Here is a 13,761-nt window from a genome sequence, read left to right as displayed (position 1 = left end):
TTGAATGAGATTATGCAAATTCCTGAGAGCCAAACATTTCTGCAGACTCATCAGGAAATGTCACTGTCCTGAACATATCTTCTCAATGGCACACAGCTGCTTATCATTTGGTTATTTAAAACTAAGTTCAAATTCTCAGCTTTAAAACTCTTTCATGGGTTTATAAAATATGCCTATAGGTTTTTTTCACCCCTAGTTTAAATTGTCCTCCAAAACAGGTAAATCAGAGCACTAAAATGAATCAGAATTCAAGAAAACAGAGGCTTCCATTATAAAAATAATTATAATTATTAAGCTTAATTTAACCCTACTCTCATTTATAAATTGGTTCCTTATAATTCTTAAAGTACAATTTTTTTCTCACTAATTTTACTGCTAGTCATTACGGGCTAGCAATTTACTTAATAAAAGTTATTAAAAGGAAAGAATATCACATTGCAGTTCATTTTTGCTGTTTGTCACTATTCTACCCTTATTCTTATTTTCTTCCTGCTACCTTATGTGGGATTAGTTTGGTTTTTTTGCAGTTTAAGGTAGGAAGTTCAATCATCAACTTTAAGCCTCCCCCTTTTTAATATAAGTATACAGAGTTATGAATTTCCTCCAGAAGTATTGCTTAAGCTAAACCCTAAACATTTTGATATCGTGTATTTTACCACTTAGTTTGACATTTCTAATCTTCCATCAAATTCCCTCTTTGACCAATGAATTATTTAGAAGTGTATTGTTCAATTTCCAGATATATGGGTTTTTTTGTAACGTACTGTTATTTTTCTACTTTAATGCTGATGTGGTCCCAGAATATTCTCTATGAGATTTTAATCTTTTGACTTGAGGCTATCTTATGGCCTTGCATATGGTGCGCACGTCTCGGTCAAAGTTCCATGTGCACTTGAAAGAAAGTGTTTCCTATAGCTGCTGGATACAGAGTTCTATAAATGTCAACTAGCTGAAGGTGGCTAGCAGTGACACTCATATCATCTAGGTCTATGCTGTTCAACACGGTAGCCATCAGGCACATGTGGCTACCGAGTACCTAAAATGACTTGTTGCTTAATAAGAATTTTAGGTTAAAAAAAAAAAAATGTATGACTAACATCATGCAACTGATTTTGAATTGAGCTAATGGTGGCTCACTACTTTCAAAAAAACAAAGGTAATGCCACATGCTACAGTAACATGGTGTGGAGTCCAAGATTAGGCCTTTGGCTATCTCGTGAAAAAATGAAAACAATTTAATAGAACCATAACAGCCCTAAAAATCTCTTCCTTAAAATAATCCAGACATAAAAGTCTCTCTAACATACTATTTCTATAATCCCACATTTGAAACATACCCAGATATCTACTTCTAAATGGAAGGGATAAAATGGTCTAATTATGACCCTACCATTTAATAGTCAGTCACTGAAAATGTACAATATATATTAAACAAGAAACCAAATCAGATAATATTACATGTGACAGAATTATATATTTACATGACTAAATTAAAATTAAATTAAAAATTCAGTTTCTCAGCTGCACTACCCACATTTCAATAGCCACATATGGTTGGGGGCTACCTTACTGGATGGCATGGATACGGAACATCACTGCACAAAGTTGTATTGGGAGACACTGCAATGGCCAGTAAGGTGGTAACTACATGAAACAATATTAGAAAACTCAGAAACCAGTGTGGAATGTGGACAAATTCATAGATTCATCAATTAATTTATCAGGCATTTACTATGTGCCTGCAACTTATGACAAAGCATTTTACAGAACGTTAAGAAATCTAATCTTTCATTTTTCTGCAACTGGCTGTGAACTAGACAGGTTACTTGTTATATGCTTCCATTTCCTTCTATCAAAAATGAGAAACGAATGTGGTATTTACTTCTACCTAATGTGGTGATTCATGCTCCGATAAGCTGAAGGAGATGACAAATTCACAAGACTCATCCACCTGTGTAAACAAAGGACTGACATGGAGGATAAAATCCTGCTTTTAGGGGCTATAAATCAGATCTGTTGTAAAAAATGCCACTTTGCACTAAAACAAATTGGGATGATAACACTGTCCAGCTTTATATCAAGCTGGTTAGTTCTCTTGGATTTTGTTTAAAAAAAAACCCAAAACAAAACAACAACAAACTTAAAACATAAACATACAGAGGACAGCAGGAATAACAAACAGAAGATAACAGTTCCTACTGTATCAAACACTTCATGAGTAATGTCATTCTTCATGAAGGAAATGAAAAATAGGTGGTGTGAACAAAGCAAAAGCAGATGGTTATCAACGAATGCAGCTGGTCAGCGAGCCAACTGCTCACCAGCTCCTCATCCATCCTCTGCATTCTCCATCCCAGGACTCACAGAGATAGATTAGGAAAAAAAAGAAAAAAGAAAAAGGAAGGGGGGAAAGGCCTTTTTTATATACTGTCTTTGAAGCTAGGTTTATCACGTAAAATGTTTTGTATCCTTTTTCACTTCAGAACATAAAGACCTATCTCATTCTTTAACAGGTACACAGAATTTCACTGAATGGACATCATATAATTTATTTACAGAAATACCTACTGATGAACATTGCCACCGCTTCCAAATTTTCACTATTATCAGTAATGTTAGAAATGAATATCTGGGTGCATTTAGGTTTACATGGCAACTCCTGGCAGTTATCTTTAAATTTCCTCGGAATCATTTCATGTTATATTTCCAACCCTACCAACCTGTTTTCTTACTCGCAGCACTGCCCATTTTACTCTTTGCTAACCTGACTGGCCTCCCACTCCCTCTCTTCAAAGACAGTTCACAATTCATTTATTTGCCTTTCTTCATTTCACAGTTAGAAATGTTTAACACCTTTTCCTATCTTATTGGCTACTTTTCTTTTGTTATCCCCCTATGCCCTTTGTTCACTTTTCTATAGTTTTTTTTTTTTTTTTAATTTTTGGCTGCACTGGGTCTCATTGCTGTGCACGTGTTTTCTCTAATTGCGGTGAGCAGGGTCCACTCTTCATCGTGGTGCGCAGGCTTCTCATTGCGGTGGCTTCTCTTGTTGCGGAGCATGGGGCTTCCTCTAATTGCAGTGAGCAGGGTCCACTCCTCATTGCTGTGTGCAGGCTTCTCATTGCGGTGGCTTCTCTTGTTGCGGAGCATGGGCTCTAGGCATGTGGGCTTCAGTAGTTGTGGCTCGTGGGGTCAGCAGTTGTGGCTCGTGGGCTCTAGAGTGCAGGCTCAGTAGTTGTGGCGCACGGTCTTAGTTGTTCTGCAGCATGTGGGATCTTCCCTGACCAGGGCTTGATCCCGTGTCCCCTGCATTGGCAGGTGGATTCTTAACCACTGCGCCACCAGGGAAGTTCTATAGTTTTTTTTAAAGGGTTATTTATTAGAGAAATTATCTATTTCCTTTCATACATCTTGAAATTATTCTTCCTCAATCTGCTTGGTGACTACTTATGTTTCTGCTCTACAAATTTTCCAAAATTTTATGCAGATACATTTATCAATTTTGTTGTTGTTGTTCAGTGGCTCTACAGTTTTCTATTGTTTTCCGAAAAGAATCTGCCCGTAAACCTATACCATGCATCAGGGCTTTTACAACACTATTCCTTCCTTCCTTCCTTCCTTCCTCCCTCCCTCCCTCCCCCTCCCTCCCTCCCCCTTCCCTCCCTCCTCCCTCCCTCCCTCCCTCCCTCCTTCCTCCCTCCCTCCTCCCTCCCTCCCTCCCTTCCTTCCTCCCTTCCTTCCTCCCTCCCTCCCTTCCTTCCTCCCTCCCTCCCTTCCTCCCTCCCTCCCTTCCTTCCTCCCTTCCTTCCTCCCTCCCTCTTTCTTTACTTATTTATCTATTTAAGCCGGGTCATAGTTGCGTCACGTGGGATCTTCGTTGTGGCATGCAGGATCCTTTTTTCTTTTTAGTTGTGGCATGTGGGATCTAGTTCCCTGACCAGGGACTGAACTTGGGCCCCCTGCGTTGGAAGCACGGAGTCCTAGCCACTGGACCACCAGGGAAGTCCCTACAACACTATTTCTTATATTTTCCTTCCCAATTTAAAAATGCCTTCTTTGTTATTTACCAAATTCCTCCAGACTTATATTTGCTTTTCTTCCCTACAAAAGTACTCCCTTAAGCTGACTTTAAAAAGTGCCCCCGTGATAGAGACTGATGAAAACTAGGAGCAGATGGTCATACAGAGTCTGGGTTGTGTGCCACCTCTTGTAGTCAACAGTGCTACAAGAGATGGCACACAACCCAGCTCAGGCTTCAGAGGGAGCTCTCCAGCAGTCACATTTGCGTGGGCTGCCCCTTGAGGACAGGTTAGAGGTGGCCTTGCTAAGGGAAGGAAGGCATTATAGGCAGAGGAAATTCTGCTGTTTCACAGGTGAGAAGTTAATCTGTCCTGCCCTAGAGAACCTCAATACACCAGCGGGACAGCAGGGACAGGAGTGTGCTGCTGATAAGGATCAGTTAAGAGTGTGACCCTCATCACTCCACGCTATCCCATGGCCACAGGTCGTCCTGGGCGACTGAGTGGATCTGGCTACAGGTGGGACTGGTCACCTAAGTCTGTCCCACGCGATCAGAAAAGTAGCACCCGGGCATGCACTCTATCAGGGATCCTACTATTAATTCTGTGCTAGATGATCATTAACATCGTCATAACACCTACAACTTACTGAGCACTTACTTAGTGTCTTTCATAAAATAACTCTAATCCCTCCATCCGCCTTCTCAGTTCTTTCCCTCATCCTTTGTGCCTAGGGTAATGGCAATAGAAAAGTCCAAGAAACACTACTAATGTATTTTAAGAAAGGTAAAACAAACAAACAAAAAAACACAAAACTTTTGAATATGCCATTGAGGGCCTTAAAAATTAGCAAACCCTTTGAACCAGTTATGCAATTCAAGGAAAAGATCAGAGGTGACGAAGAAGATTTATGCCAATTGTGGAATTAGTCATAATAGCAAAAACTGGAAACTTTAATGTCCAAAAGGAGAATGATTATCAAATGACACCATATGGCCATGAAGGACATCAAAATATTTTTGTAGACAAACACATTAGTATGTGTTTATGAGATGCTGGGTTAAAGAAAACAAAAAAGCAGAGCATCAAACTATATACACATCGTATGATTCCAAATGAAAAAAATATATTTACAAGCACACACATACATATAAACAAGGCTGGAAGCAAATATAACAAAACACTAACAGTTGTGAGAATATGGGCAAAATCTGTTTCCTTCTTTAGGTATTAATGTACTTTACAAGTTTCCTACAATAATCATACATACTTTTATAATCAGAAAAAAAGACAGTATTCAATCAATTAAAATTTCTCAAGCTCTGCCTTTGAGGATCATATCCACTGTAAAAATATACACAATCCCCTAAAAGTATCTAAAGTCCTTAGGTCTCTTGACACCGATTATATTCCTTAGGTTCCTTAAATCTAAAAGCAGAAAATGAGCATTAACAGTTTTTAGGTCAGTGGTGGAGAATGATCCCCAGCTCGAATTTGGATACAGGTTTGGTGAAAAGTTAACGATGATTCTGGCTCTAGAAATAAGGCAGAAAGGCTTCTTGGGGAAGAGAGAGCACAGATGCACCTGGAGAATAGCACAACAATCTCCCTTATTTAAGCAGAAATGGTTAAAGAACTGCATATTTCTTGAACTAGGATACTAACACAGCAAGAATTACTAGCCATCAAATTTTTCTCCCTTAAATTCTTTAGGCATTTAAGGATATAATGTTTATGGACAACTGCAATATGAAAAAACACAGTCCTTATCAGAATGGTTCTTCTATCTTATGTTAGAATATTTAGGTATGAGAAAATACACAGCTGACCCTTGAACAATGTGGGTTTCAACTGAGTGGGTCCACTTATATGCAAATATTTTTCAACAGCAAATACTACAGTACTACATGGTCGGAATTTGGTTGAATCTGTGGATGTGGAGAAACTGCGGATAAGGAGGGCTGACTATAAATTACAGGAGAATTAACCCCTGTTGTTCAAGGGTTAACTGTAGTAAAAACATACTCCACTGGCAGGAATGAAGGTTAAGTGATTAGGAGAAAGTAGAAGCAGAGCATTGTTTCATTGTCTCCCTTGTAAAATGGGAATAGTGATTATCCTACTTGGTTATAGGGATTAAATAAGATAAATGTGAAAGCATCAGGTACAGGCACTTAGCACATAATATAGGCCAGTTTCCCTTTTCTTCATTGCAATGAGTGATTTTGCACTTAATCTTACTAACGTATTAAATTGAATATTTATTTATTTATTTATACATGTATTTCAGATCTGGAGGTAAATTCAAGAATTAGCATAGCCCAGCAATAAGTAAGGAACAACTACTCTGAGTTTCCTCATTCTAAAAACAGATTAATAACTCACAGTTTTGTGGTAGGGAACAAATGACATAATAAATGTGAAATTCTTTTATAAATTCTAAAAGGTACACATAATGTTAAGAGTAGCCACTGATACTGATTGAAAACAAAAGTTACATTTTCTTAGCAGATCCACATGTATTGGTGTAAATACAATTAATAAGCTGCATGGGATGGGAGTTGTGACCCTTCTTGAAAGACAATACCAAACAGAACTCAGGTTGATAAACCCTTGTCTAAAGATGGGGAGTCCAGCTACCTATAGAGCTTTTATTCTGTTGAGTGGGGCATAAAAATGTGGGCCCAGAATCAAAATCCCATGACAATATTTTTATTAGCTATAGTGACTGACAACCAAAAAGATACTGGAGGGCAGAACAGAGATGTCTAAAGGGTAGTTTTTTGGATGTTGGCTGTGTCTTCCCCTTGAAATGTTTAGTAACATCTACATTTCTTGCTCGTCCTTTATCCCACCTCTCAATTTGTTCAGCGCCCATATTTCTGTTTCTTGGTAGAACTGTAGCATATATTCTTAAAACTCATCAGTGAAGGTAGTGCTGCATCATTCCTGATGCAGCATACATATAAAAGCAATACAGGAACTTCCCTGGTGGTCCAGTGGGTAAGACTTCACACTGCCAATGCAGGGGGCCTGCGTTCAATCCCTGGTCGGGGAACCTGCATGCCGCAACTAATCATTTGCATGCCACAACTAAGAAGCCCGCATGCCGCAACTAAAAAGATCCCGCATGCTGCAACTAAGATCCAGTGCAGCCAAAATAAATTTTTTTTAAAAAAGCAATACTGGGCTTCCCTGGTGGCGCAGTGGTTGAGAGTCCGCCTGCCGATGCAGGGGACACGGGTTCGTGCCCCGGTCCGGGAAGATCCCACATGCCGCGGAGCAGCTGGGCCCGTGAGCCATGGCCGCTGAGCCTGCGTGTCCGGACCCTGTGCTCCACAACGGGAGAGGCCACAACAGTGAGAGGTCCGCGTACCGCAAAAAAAAAAAAAAAAAAAAAGAAAGAAAAGCAATACTACCCATATGCTCATAAATTTTGCCTTTCTTTTTGATCCACGCTTTAAAATAACTGGTTCCTAAACCAGCAGGCAGATGTTCCTGGGTATCCTCAGATTATGATCCTTGTAACACTCCTACACTATCATAAACTGGTAAGCAATTTTTTTCAGTTTTGAGTGGAAAGATTACTTCAACTTGTTATCTATTGGGTAGCAGTCTTATTTTTGGTGTCAGATAAATGTATAATCCAGAAAATTATGTTCCTGTTAAAAGACCTGTAATTTTTCTTTAATAAATTCATTTATTTATTTAGTTTTTTAAATTTTGGCTGCTTTGGGTCTTCGCTGCTGTGCGCGGGGTTTCTCTAGTTGCAGCGAGCAGGGGTTACTCTTTGTTGCGGTGCACGGGCTTCTCATTGCAGTGGCTTCTCTTGGTGCAGAGTACAGGCTCTAGACGCGCAGAGGATTCAGTAACTGTGGCACGCAAGCTCAGTAGTTGTGACTCACAGGCTCTAGAGCTCAGGCTCAGTAGTTGTGCCACACGGGCTTAGCTGCTCTGCGGCATGTGGGATCTTCCCAGACCAAGGATCGAACCCGTGTCCCCTGCATTGGCAGGTGGATTCCCAACCACTGCGCCACCAGGGAAGTCCAAGACCTGTAATTTTTAAATGTTCTCCAGTACAAGATCCAAAGGAGATTGTGTTGAGAGTACTGCTTAAAATCATTCCTCTTCATCTCTTAAGGAAGCACACACATCAAAAGGCAGATGAAAAAGCAGAGAAGAAAGTGGGCACTGTTTTCGGACTGAGGCCAAGGTGGGAGATGAGGAAAGGATAGTGCTGGGAGGGTACCAAGGTTATAAGGAAGTGTTCCCACTGAACAGTAACAAAAAAAGTAGCGCATTCAGGTATTTTTCAATCTAACTGCCAAACTCATACTGTCCACAAAATTATGTAAAGATGCATGTTCCCTTCTTAGGAGTCAAAAGAACTAATTATTGGGAGACAGATTTGTTCTTTAATATCTAATTTTCCTTGAACTGCTAAACCATTATAAACTATTTATTCAGCTAGTCTATTAATTAAACATGAAAAAAATCTACATTTACAAGAACTTTGATATGCACATCACATTCAAGATCCTTATAGGCACAGCTAATCTGGCTAATTTACTGAAAAGAATCAGAGGTTAAACAAGAGTATTTAAATTGTACTGTAAGATTCCATATTTTATTTCAAAGTGGTTTCCCACAGTTAGTGAGGAGCTTTTCATAAGTAAAAGGAAAAAAGAGTCTGAAAGCAAAATTTTTCTTAAATACTGAAGACAACAGAGTATCTCACAATCAACCTTTGGCCCAAGAAATTTAAGGCTTATTAGTAGTCAGTGTAAAGCTTTGAGAGCAGAGACCTGCCTTTCTCTTCTGTAACTGCCAGAATATTTTATGCAGATAACTGTACCCAACGAGAGCTCAGTAAAACTGATTTGACCATTAGGACTGTGGTCCTGGATCTCAACAGATTCTCACATCCTATTAGATGCTAGGCACTGTTCTGGGAACAAACGGAAACAAACAAGCAAACTCCTCTTCCTTAGGAATACAAGGTTCAGAACGGGGAACGATGGAAAGAAAGTGAAGTGAAGCTGTCTGTTATCGCTGAACCTTAAAATTTCTTTTTCATTTCTAAATTTTGAATGGTTCTGGTATTTATTTTTCACTTTTCTGCTTGGAAAAGTAAAAAGAAATCCACTATAACACATCCCTCTTCCGAAAATAATTTGTATTTCAGCTTCTAAAGTTGTCTTGCCTTTACCATTCCTTCAACAATCTGCTTATTGTGTGCTACCCACTGCCGCTGCACTAAGCACTGGGGATCCAACTGAACAAAACCAGAATTCATGCCTGTGTGGAACTACATTCTGGATGCAGTTACTTTCCTCAAAAAAGTAACACCACTTACCATGCTCAATACCATGAAAGAATTGAGTATTGTGACAGAAATGGGGGGGGGAGAGGTGGAAGTGGGGACCTATCTTAGTGAAGGTCAGGGACGTCTCACTGAGGAAGTGACATTTAAGTTGAGCCATGAAAGGAAAAGTGACAATCAGGAGGAACAGTGTTCCAGGCAGAGGGAACAGCAAGGAAAAAGACTCACGGGTGGAAAAGTTTCATGTGTCTGAGGATGTGAGAGAAGGCCCAACTACTGAGCTGTGAACATGAGGGTACATGGCAAGCGTTTATCTTTTGAGTACGTAATACATGCTAGACATCATGCTAAGTACTTCAGTGCATGCTCTTATGTAATCACTACCAGAAACCTATGAAGTTAGATACTCCATTTTCAAAATGAAATAAGCACAGGAGAGATTAAGAAACTTCAAAATCACATAGCAAGTGGTGGAGCTTGGATTCAATTCAATACAGCTTGAATCCAAAGACCACATTTTAAACTCAACCTTACAGCCAAAGTTAGAAGGTAGGCAGTAGCCAAATCACATGGGGCTTAATATGCCATAGTAAGAAGCTTGAATTTTATTTTAAATAAAGTGGAAACCCACTGAAAAGGTTTAAGCAAACAGTGACATTATCTGATTTACATTTCTACTGTGGCTGTTGTGTGAAGGCCAGAGGAAGGCTAGGGAGGAGCTGTATGTGTAAAAGAAAGGAAACTAATAAGTAGCCAGGAGAGAAATGATAGTGGTCTGGACTAGAAGTAGACAGATTCAAGATCTACTCTGGAGCAGATCAAATTAGACTTGTCAATATTTTGGATACACGGAACAAGAAAAAAGGAAAAAGCTAGGATAACTCCCGGGTTTCTGGCTTTAGTGACAAATGGGTCATGATTTATAATAATGAAGTGATTCAGAATCGTACTACGTTTGGGAAGGAAGGGTAGATTGACCCAATCATTCAACAAATCTTTATTAAGCTTCTACTATGTGAGGATACAGCAGAGTACAAAACTGTTTTGTTCTCACAGAGCTTACATCACTGGAGCAGGGGGCAGTTAGACAAATTCATATGTAAACCATAAGATGGTGATAAGTGCTATGGAAAACAATAAAGCAGGTTAAGTGGGAAAGGAAGTTACTATTTCAGTTGAATAGTCCAAAGAAAGAGTTCCTCTAATGTATGAGCAGAAGCCTAAAGGAATCAAGGGAAGAAGCCCTGAAGACTTCTAGAAGAAAAGAGTTCTGGCAGTCTGAATAAGACTGCAGTGGTCCTGAAGCAGGAGTGTTCGTGGTATGTTTGAGGACTGGCAAGGAGGCCAGGATGGTATTGCAGAGTGGGTAAGGGAAAAGCAATAGGAGATCAATGGAGGAACAGACAATACAGAACTTTGGATAAGGACTTTGGCTTTTTTTACTTTAGGTAAAACAGGAAACCCCTGGAAGATGTGAACAAAGGAATGGAGGAGTGGTGTTACTCTGGCTGCAATATGGGAATTACACTATAAAGGAGAAAGGGTGGAAGCAGGAACTCAAGAGGCAATAATCCTCTGGTGGACCAAACCAGGAGGGAGTGAAAGGGTTAGGATTTAGGATAGGTTTTGAAGGGTGGATGGGATTTGTTGATGGGATTATACATGGTGGCATTAAGAGAGGAGTCAAGGAAGACTGGAAGGTTTTTTGGCCTGTGCCAGAGAGTGAGGTTACCATTTACTGGGCTGGAATGAGCATGAGAGGAACAGATTTATGACGGATAATCATGAATTCAGGATGCCATATTAAGATGGAGATTCTCATTACAAATTTAAATACAGACAGAGTATGCAGCTGTTTTCTTGATTTCACAAAGGCCTGGGTTGGAGATACAAGTCTGGCAGTCTTCAGCATATAGACAATATTTAAATTATGGAAATGAATCTAAGAAAAAGTATATAGAGAAGAGGGTCCAGAACTGAACCCATGATAAACTCCATCAGTTAGACATTTCCATCTCATACCTAGTATTCTTATGATAAAACTGTATTAATTTTTAAAGTTATTACTTATTACATCATCAGTTTCTAAAGTCATCAAGTACATCAATGAGACACAGTGATGAACTAAAAGATTGTATCATACAAATCTCCTCAAAAGAAAAAGAAATGAACTCCATTCATGATGAGAGGACTGTCAGCAACTCAAAAAACACTTCCAAATACAGCCGTTATATAATCCAGGGGTTAAGTGCATGGCATATGGGTTCAGGCTGCCTGGAATTTAATTCTGGTCCCCACACTTATTATCTGTGTGACCCAGGGCAGGGTACTGTGCAGTTTCTTTAGCAGTATGTTACAGAAAATAACTTACCGGGTTGTTGTACATGAATTAATACCTGAACTTTTGCACTGAAAAAATTAGCTGGCTTACTATCATTGACACTAAGTTATTGAAACAGAAGTTGGGCCTGAGAGACCTTGCAGCTAATCACACTAATTTTTCAATTATCTTAACCAAGGACTTGCAGGTCTCTTGTTTAAATTTCAAAACAAGGCCAAAACGCGTTCTTGAATTCTCTTAACTAAGGGCTTGCAGCTCCCAATCTGGATTTTAAAACAAAGCCAAAACACATACCCAAACTCCTTAGCATCTAAAACAATCTTTGGAAAAGGGAGGAACTAGCTAGCCTAGTTCACACATTAGAGTAAGCATGTCTGATAAGATCCACCTGTGACACAGGCTACCAGGGCCCGAATCCCTCTTAACCAGTTATTTGATTCTCCTTTGGTCTCTCCTCTAGAGAATGAACGTGCTTTCGAAAACAAAGGTTAAACCCAGCATTTCAATTGGAGTGGAACAAAGTACCGAGAATCCAACTCTATGGCAGTAATAGGAGAAGACCTCTCCACAACCACCATCTATCCCTCTTCTCTAGTACCCAAGAGCACCGTGAGGTCAGACTCCTCTCGAGTGGGTTAAGGGGAAACGGCGATCTCCTCTCTTCTGGCCTCCCTCCCCGACTCTCTCCTGGGAGCAAAGCGCCGGCGCAAAACAGTTACCCTCCCTACCTCCCCCTCCTCTCGCTGGGCTCCGGGGCCCAAACTCAGGCTCCGGGGCCCAAACTCAGGCCCCAGGCTCCAGCCTCCGAGCCGGTGGAGACACCAGGGTTAGAAACCATAGGGCCGTGGTGGCTGCCGTACCTTTCACGGTCGCGGCCGTCGAAGTAGACAAAATCGCCGCTCTGGACGCACTTGGCGCAGGTCAGCCGCCGGCGGGTGGTGTTGCACAGTGGGCACCGCTCGACTGCCACGTACAGCCCCTCCGCATCGTCCACGGAGTCTACGAGGTCCCGGGCGACGGGCTGGGGCCCGCAGCCAGCAGCCTCCGGCGCCCGGGATCCCTTCCCACTGGGAGACGCCATGATGGCCTGAGAGCAGAGTCAGTCACGTGGGATTTTGTTTTCAACCAGGTGCATCCTGGGCGAGGAGGAGGAGGGGCCTGGGAGGGGCCTGGGGAGGGGCCGGAAGCGCGGCGGGAGTCCCGCGAGACCCTCGCCCGGCCTCACCTAGCCCTCGGCCGCCGAGGGCCGAAGGGGCAGTGGCTTTTTCTGACTGCTCGCGGGCGGCCGCTTCTGAAGCAGGAATTATGTTTAGAGGGGCGAGTCAGCCCAGCAGAATGTCATCAGCGCTCAATCACGCCCAGGCTACACGTTAACGCCTCCAGCTCGTGCAAGAAACAGTAATACGATGCCCTAAGGATTCTGGGAAAACAGACTGGGAACACAATGAGGGAATTACTGTCATTCGCTCTGGATGCTTTTAAATTTGGCTAAAACAACCGCAGAGTTGGGTGAGGGAACCGGGTCTTGGAACGAGGTTGAATTTTGGCCCACCCGCCTTCTTAATAGCTGTGTAATTCGGGGCAAATTCCTCACCTCTCTCAGCCTGTGTTCTTAACTGTTAAATGGAGAGAATTTCAGTACCCACCTAAGGATTAATAAGTAAGTCCGTTTAATAGTAATCTGATAAGTACTTTACCAATAATAGCTAACCAGTGGAAACAACTGTACTGAACGTGTAAATCAAAGTTGTATCTTTATGAAAAATAAATTTTAATGTCCAGCATTCCACCCCTTCTCTGGGCCATATCTTAAAGAATTTGAACTAGGTAGAATTTAACATGGTTAGATGACTCCAAATTTCTTTCTGTGGGGATAAATAGGGTGGGTTGGAGGATTATATCAGAGTAACTAGTGTTTGAATATGCCTGTAAACTACAGAAGAAAAAAAATTAGGCTCATAGGTCAAATAATCAAGACCACTGATTCTCAAGGATTATTTTGGCAGGCTGTAAATTAATGACTGCCCTAAATTCTCTCTCCAGCTAGGGCTTCTCTCCCAAGTTCCATACCCCCAAAT

The 13,761-nt window shown here is 41.1% G+C and overlaps 1 protein-coding gene across 1 annotated transcript in view; it reads right to left on the bottom strand.

Annotated features, from left to right (window-relative positions):
• The window catches only part of ATG14 (autophagy related 14), a 38,968-nt gene extending 26,204 nt beyond the window's left edge, over positions 1 to 12,764 (bottom strand). The window contains exon 1 of the mRNA XM_060004515.1: positions 12,544 to 12,764. Within this exon, the coding sequence (XP_059860498.1) occupies positions 12,544 to 12,764 (221 nt within the window). The remainder of the gene's footprint in view (positions 1 to 12,543) is intronic.
• Between the last annotated feature and the right edge of the window lie 997 nt (positions 12,765 to 13,761).

Source organism: Delphinus delphis, chromosome 2, assembly GCF_949987515.2.
Source record: "Delphinus delphis chromosome 2, mDelDel1.2, whole genome shotgun sequence".
NCBI lineage: Eukaryota > Metazoa > Chordata > Mammalia > Artiodactyla > Delphinidae > Delphinus > Delphinus delphis.
This window is presented reverse-complemented; position numbering and strand designations above follow the sequence as displayed.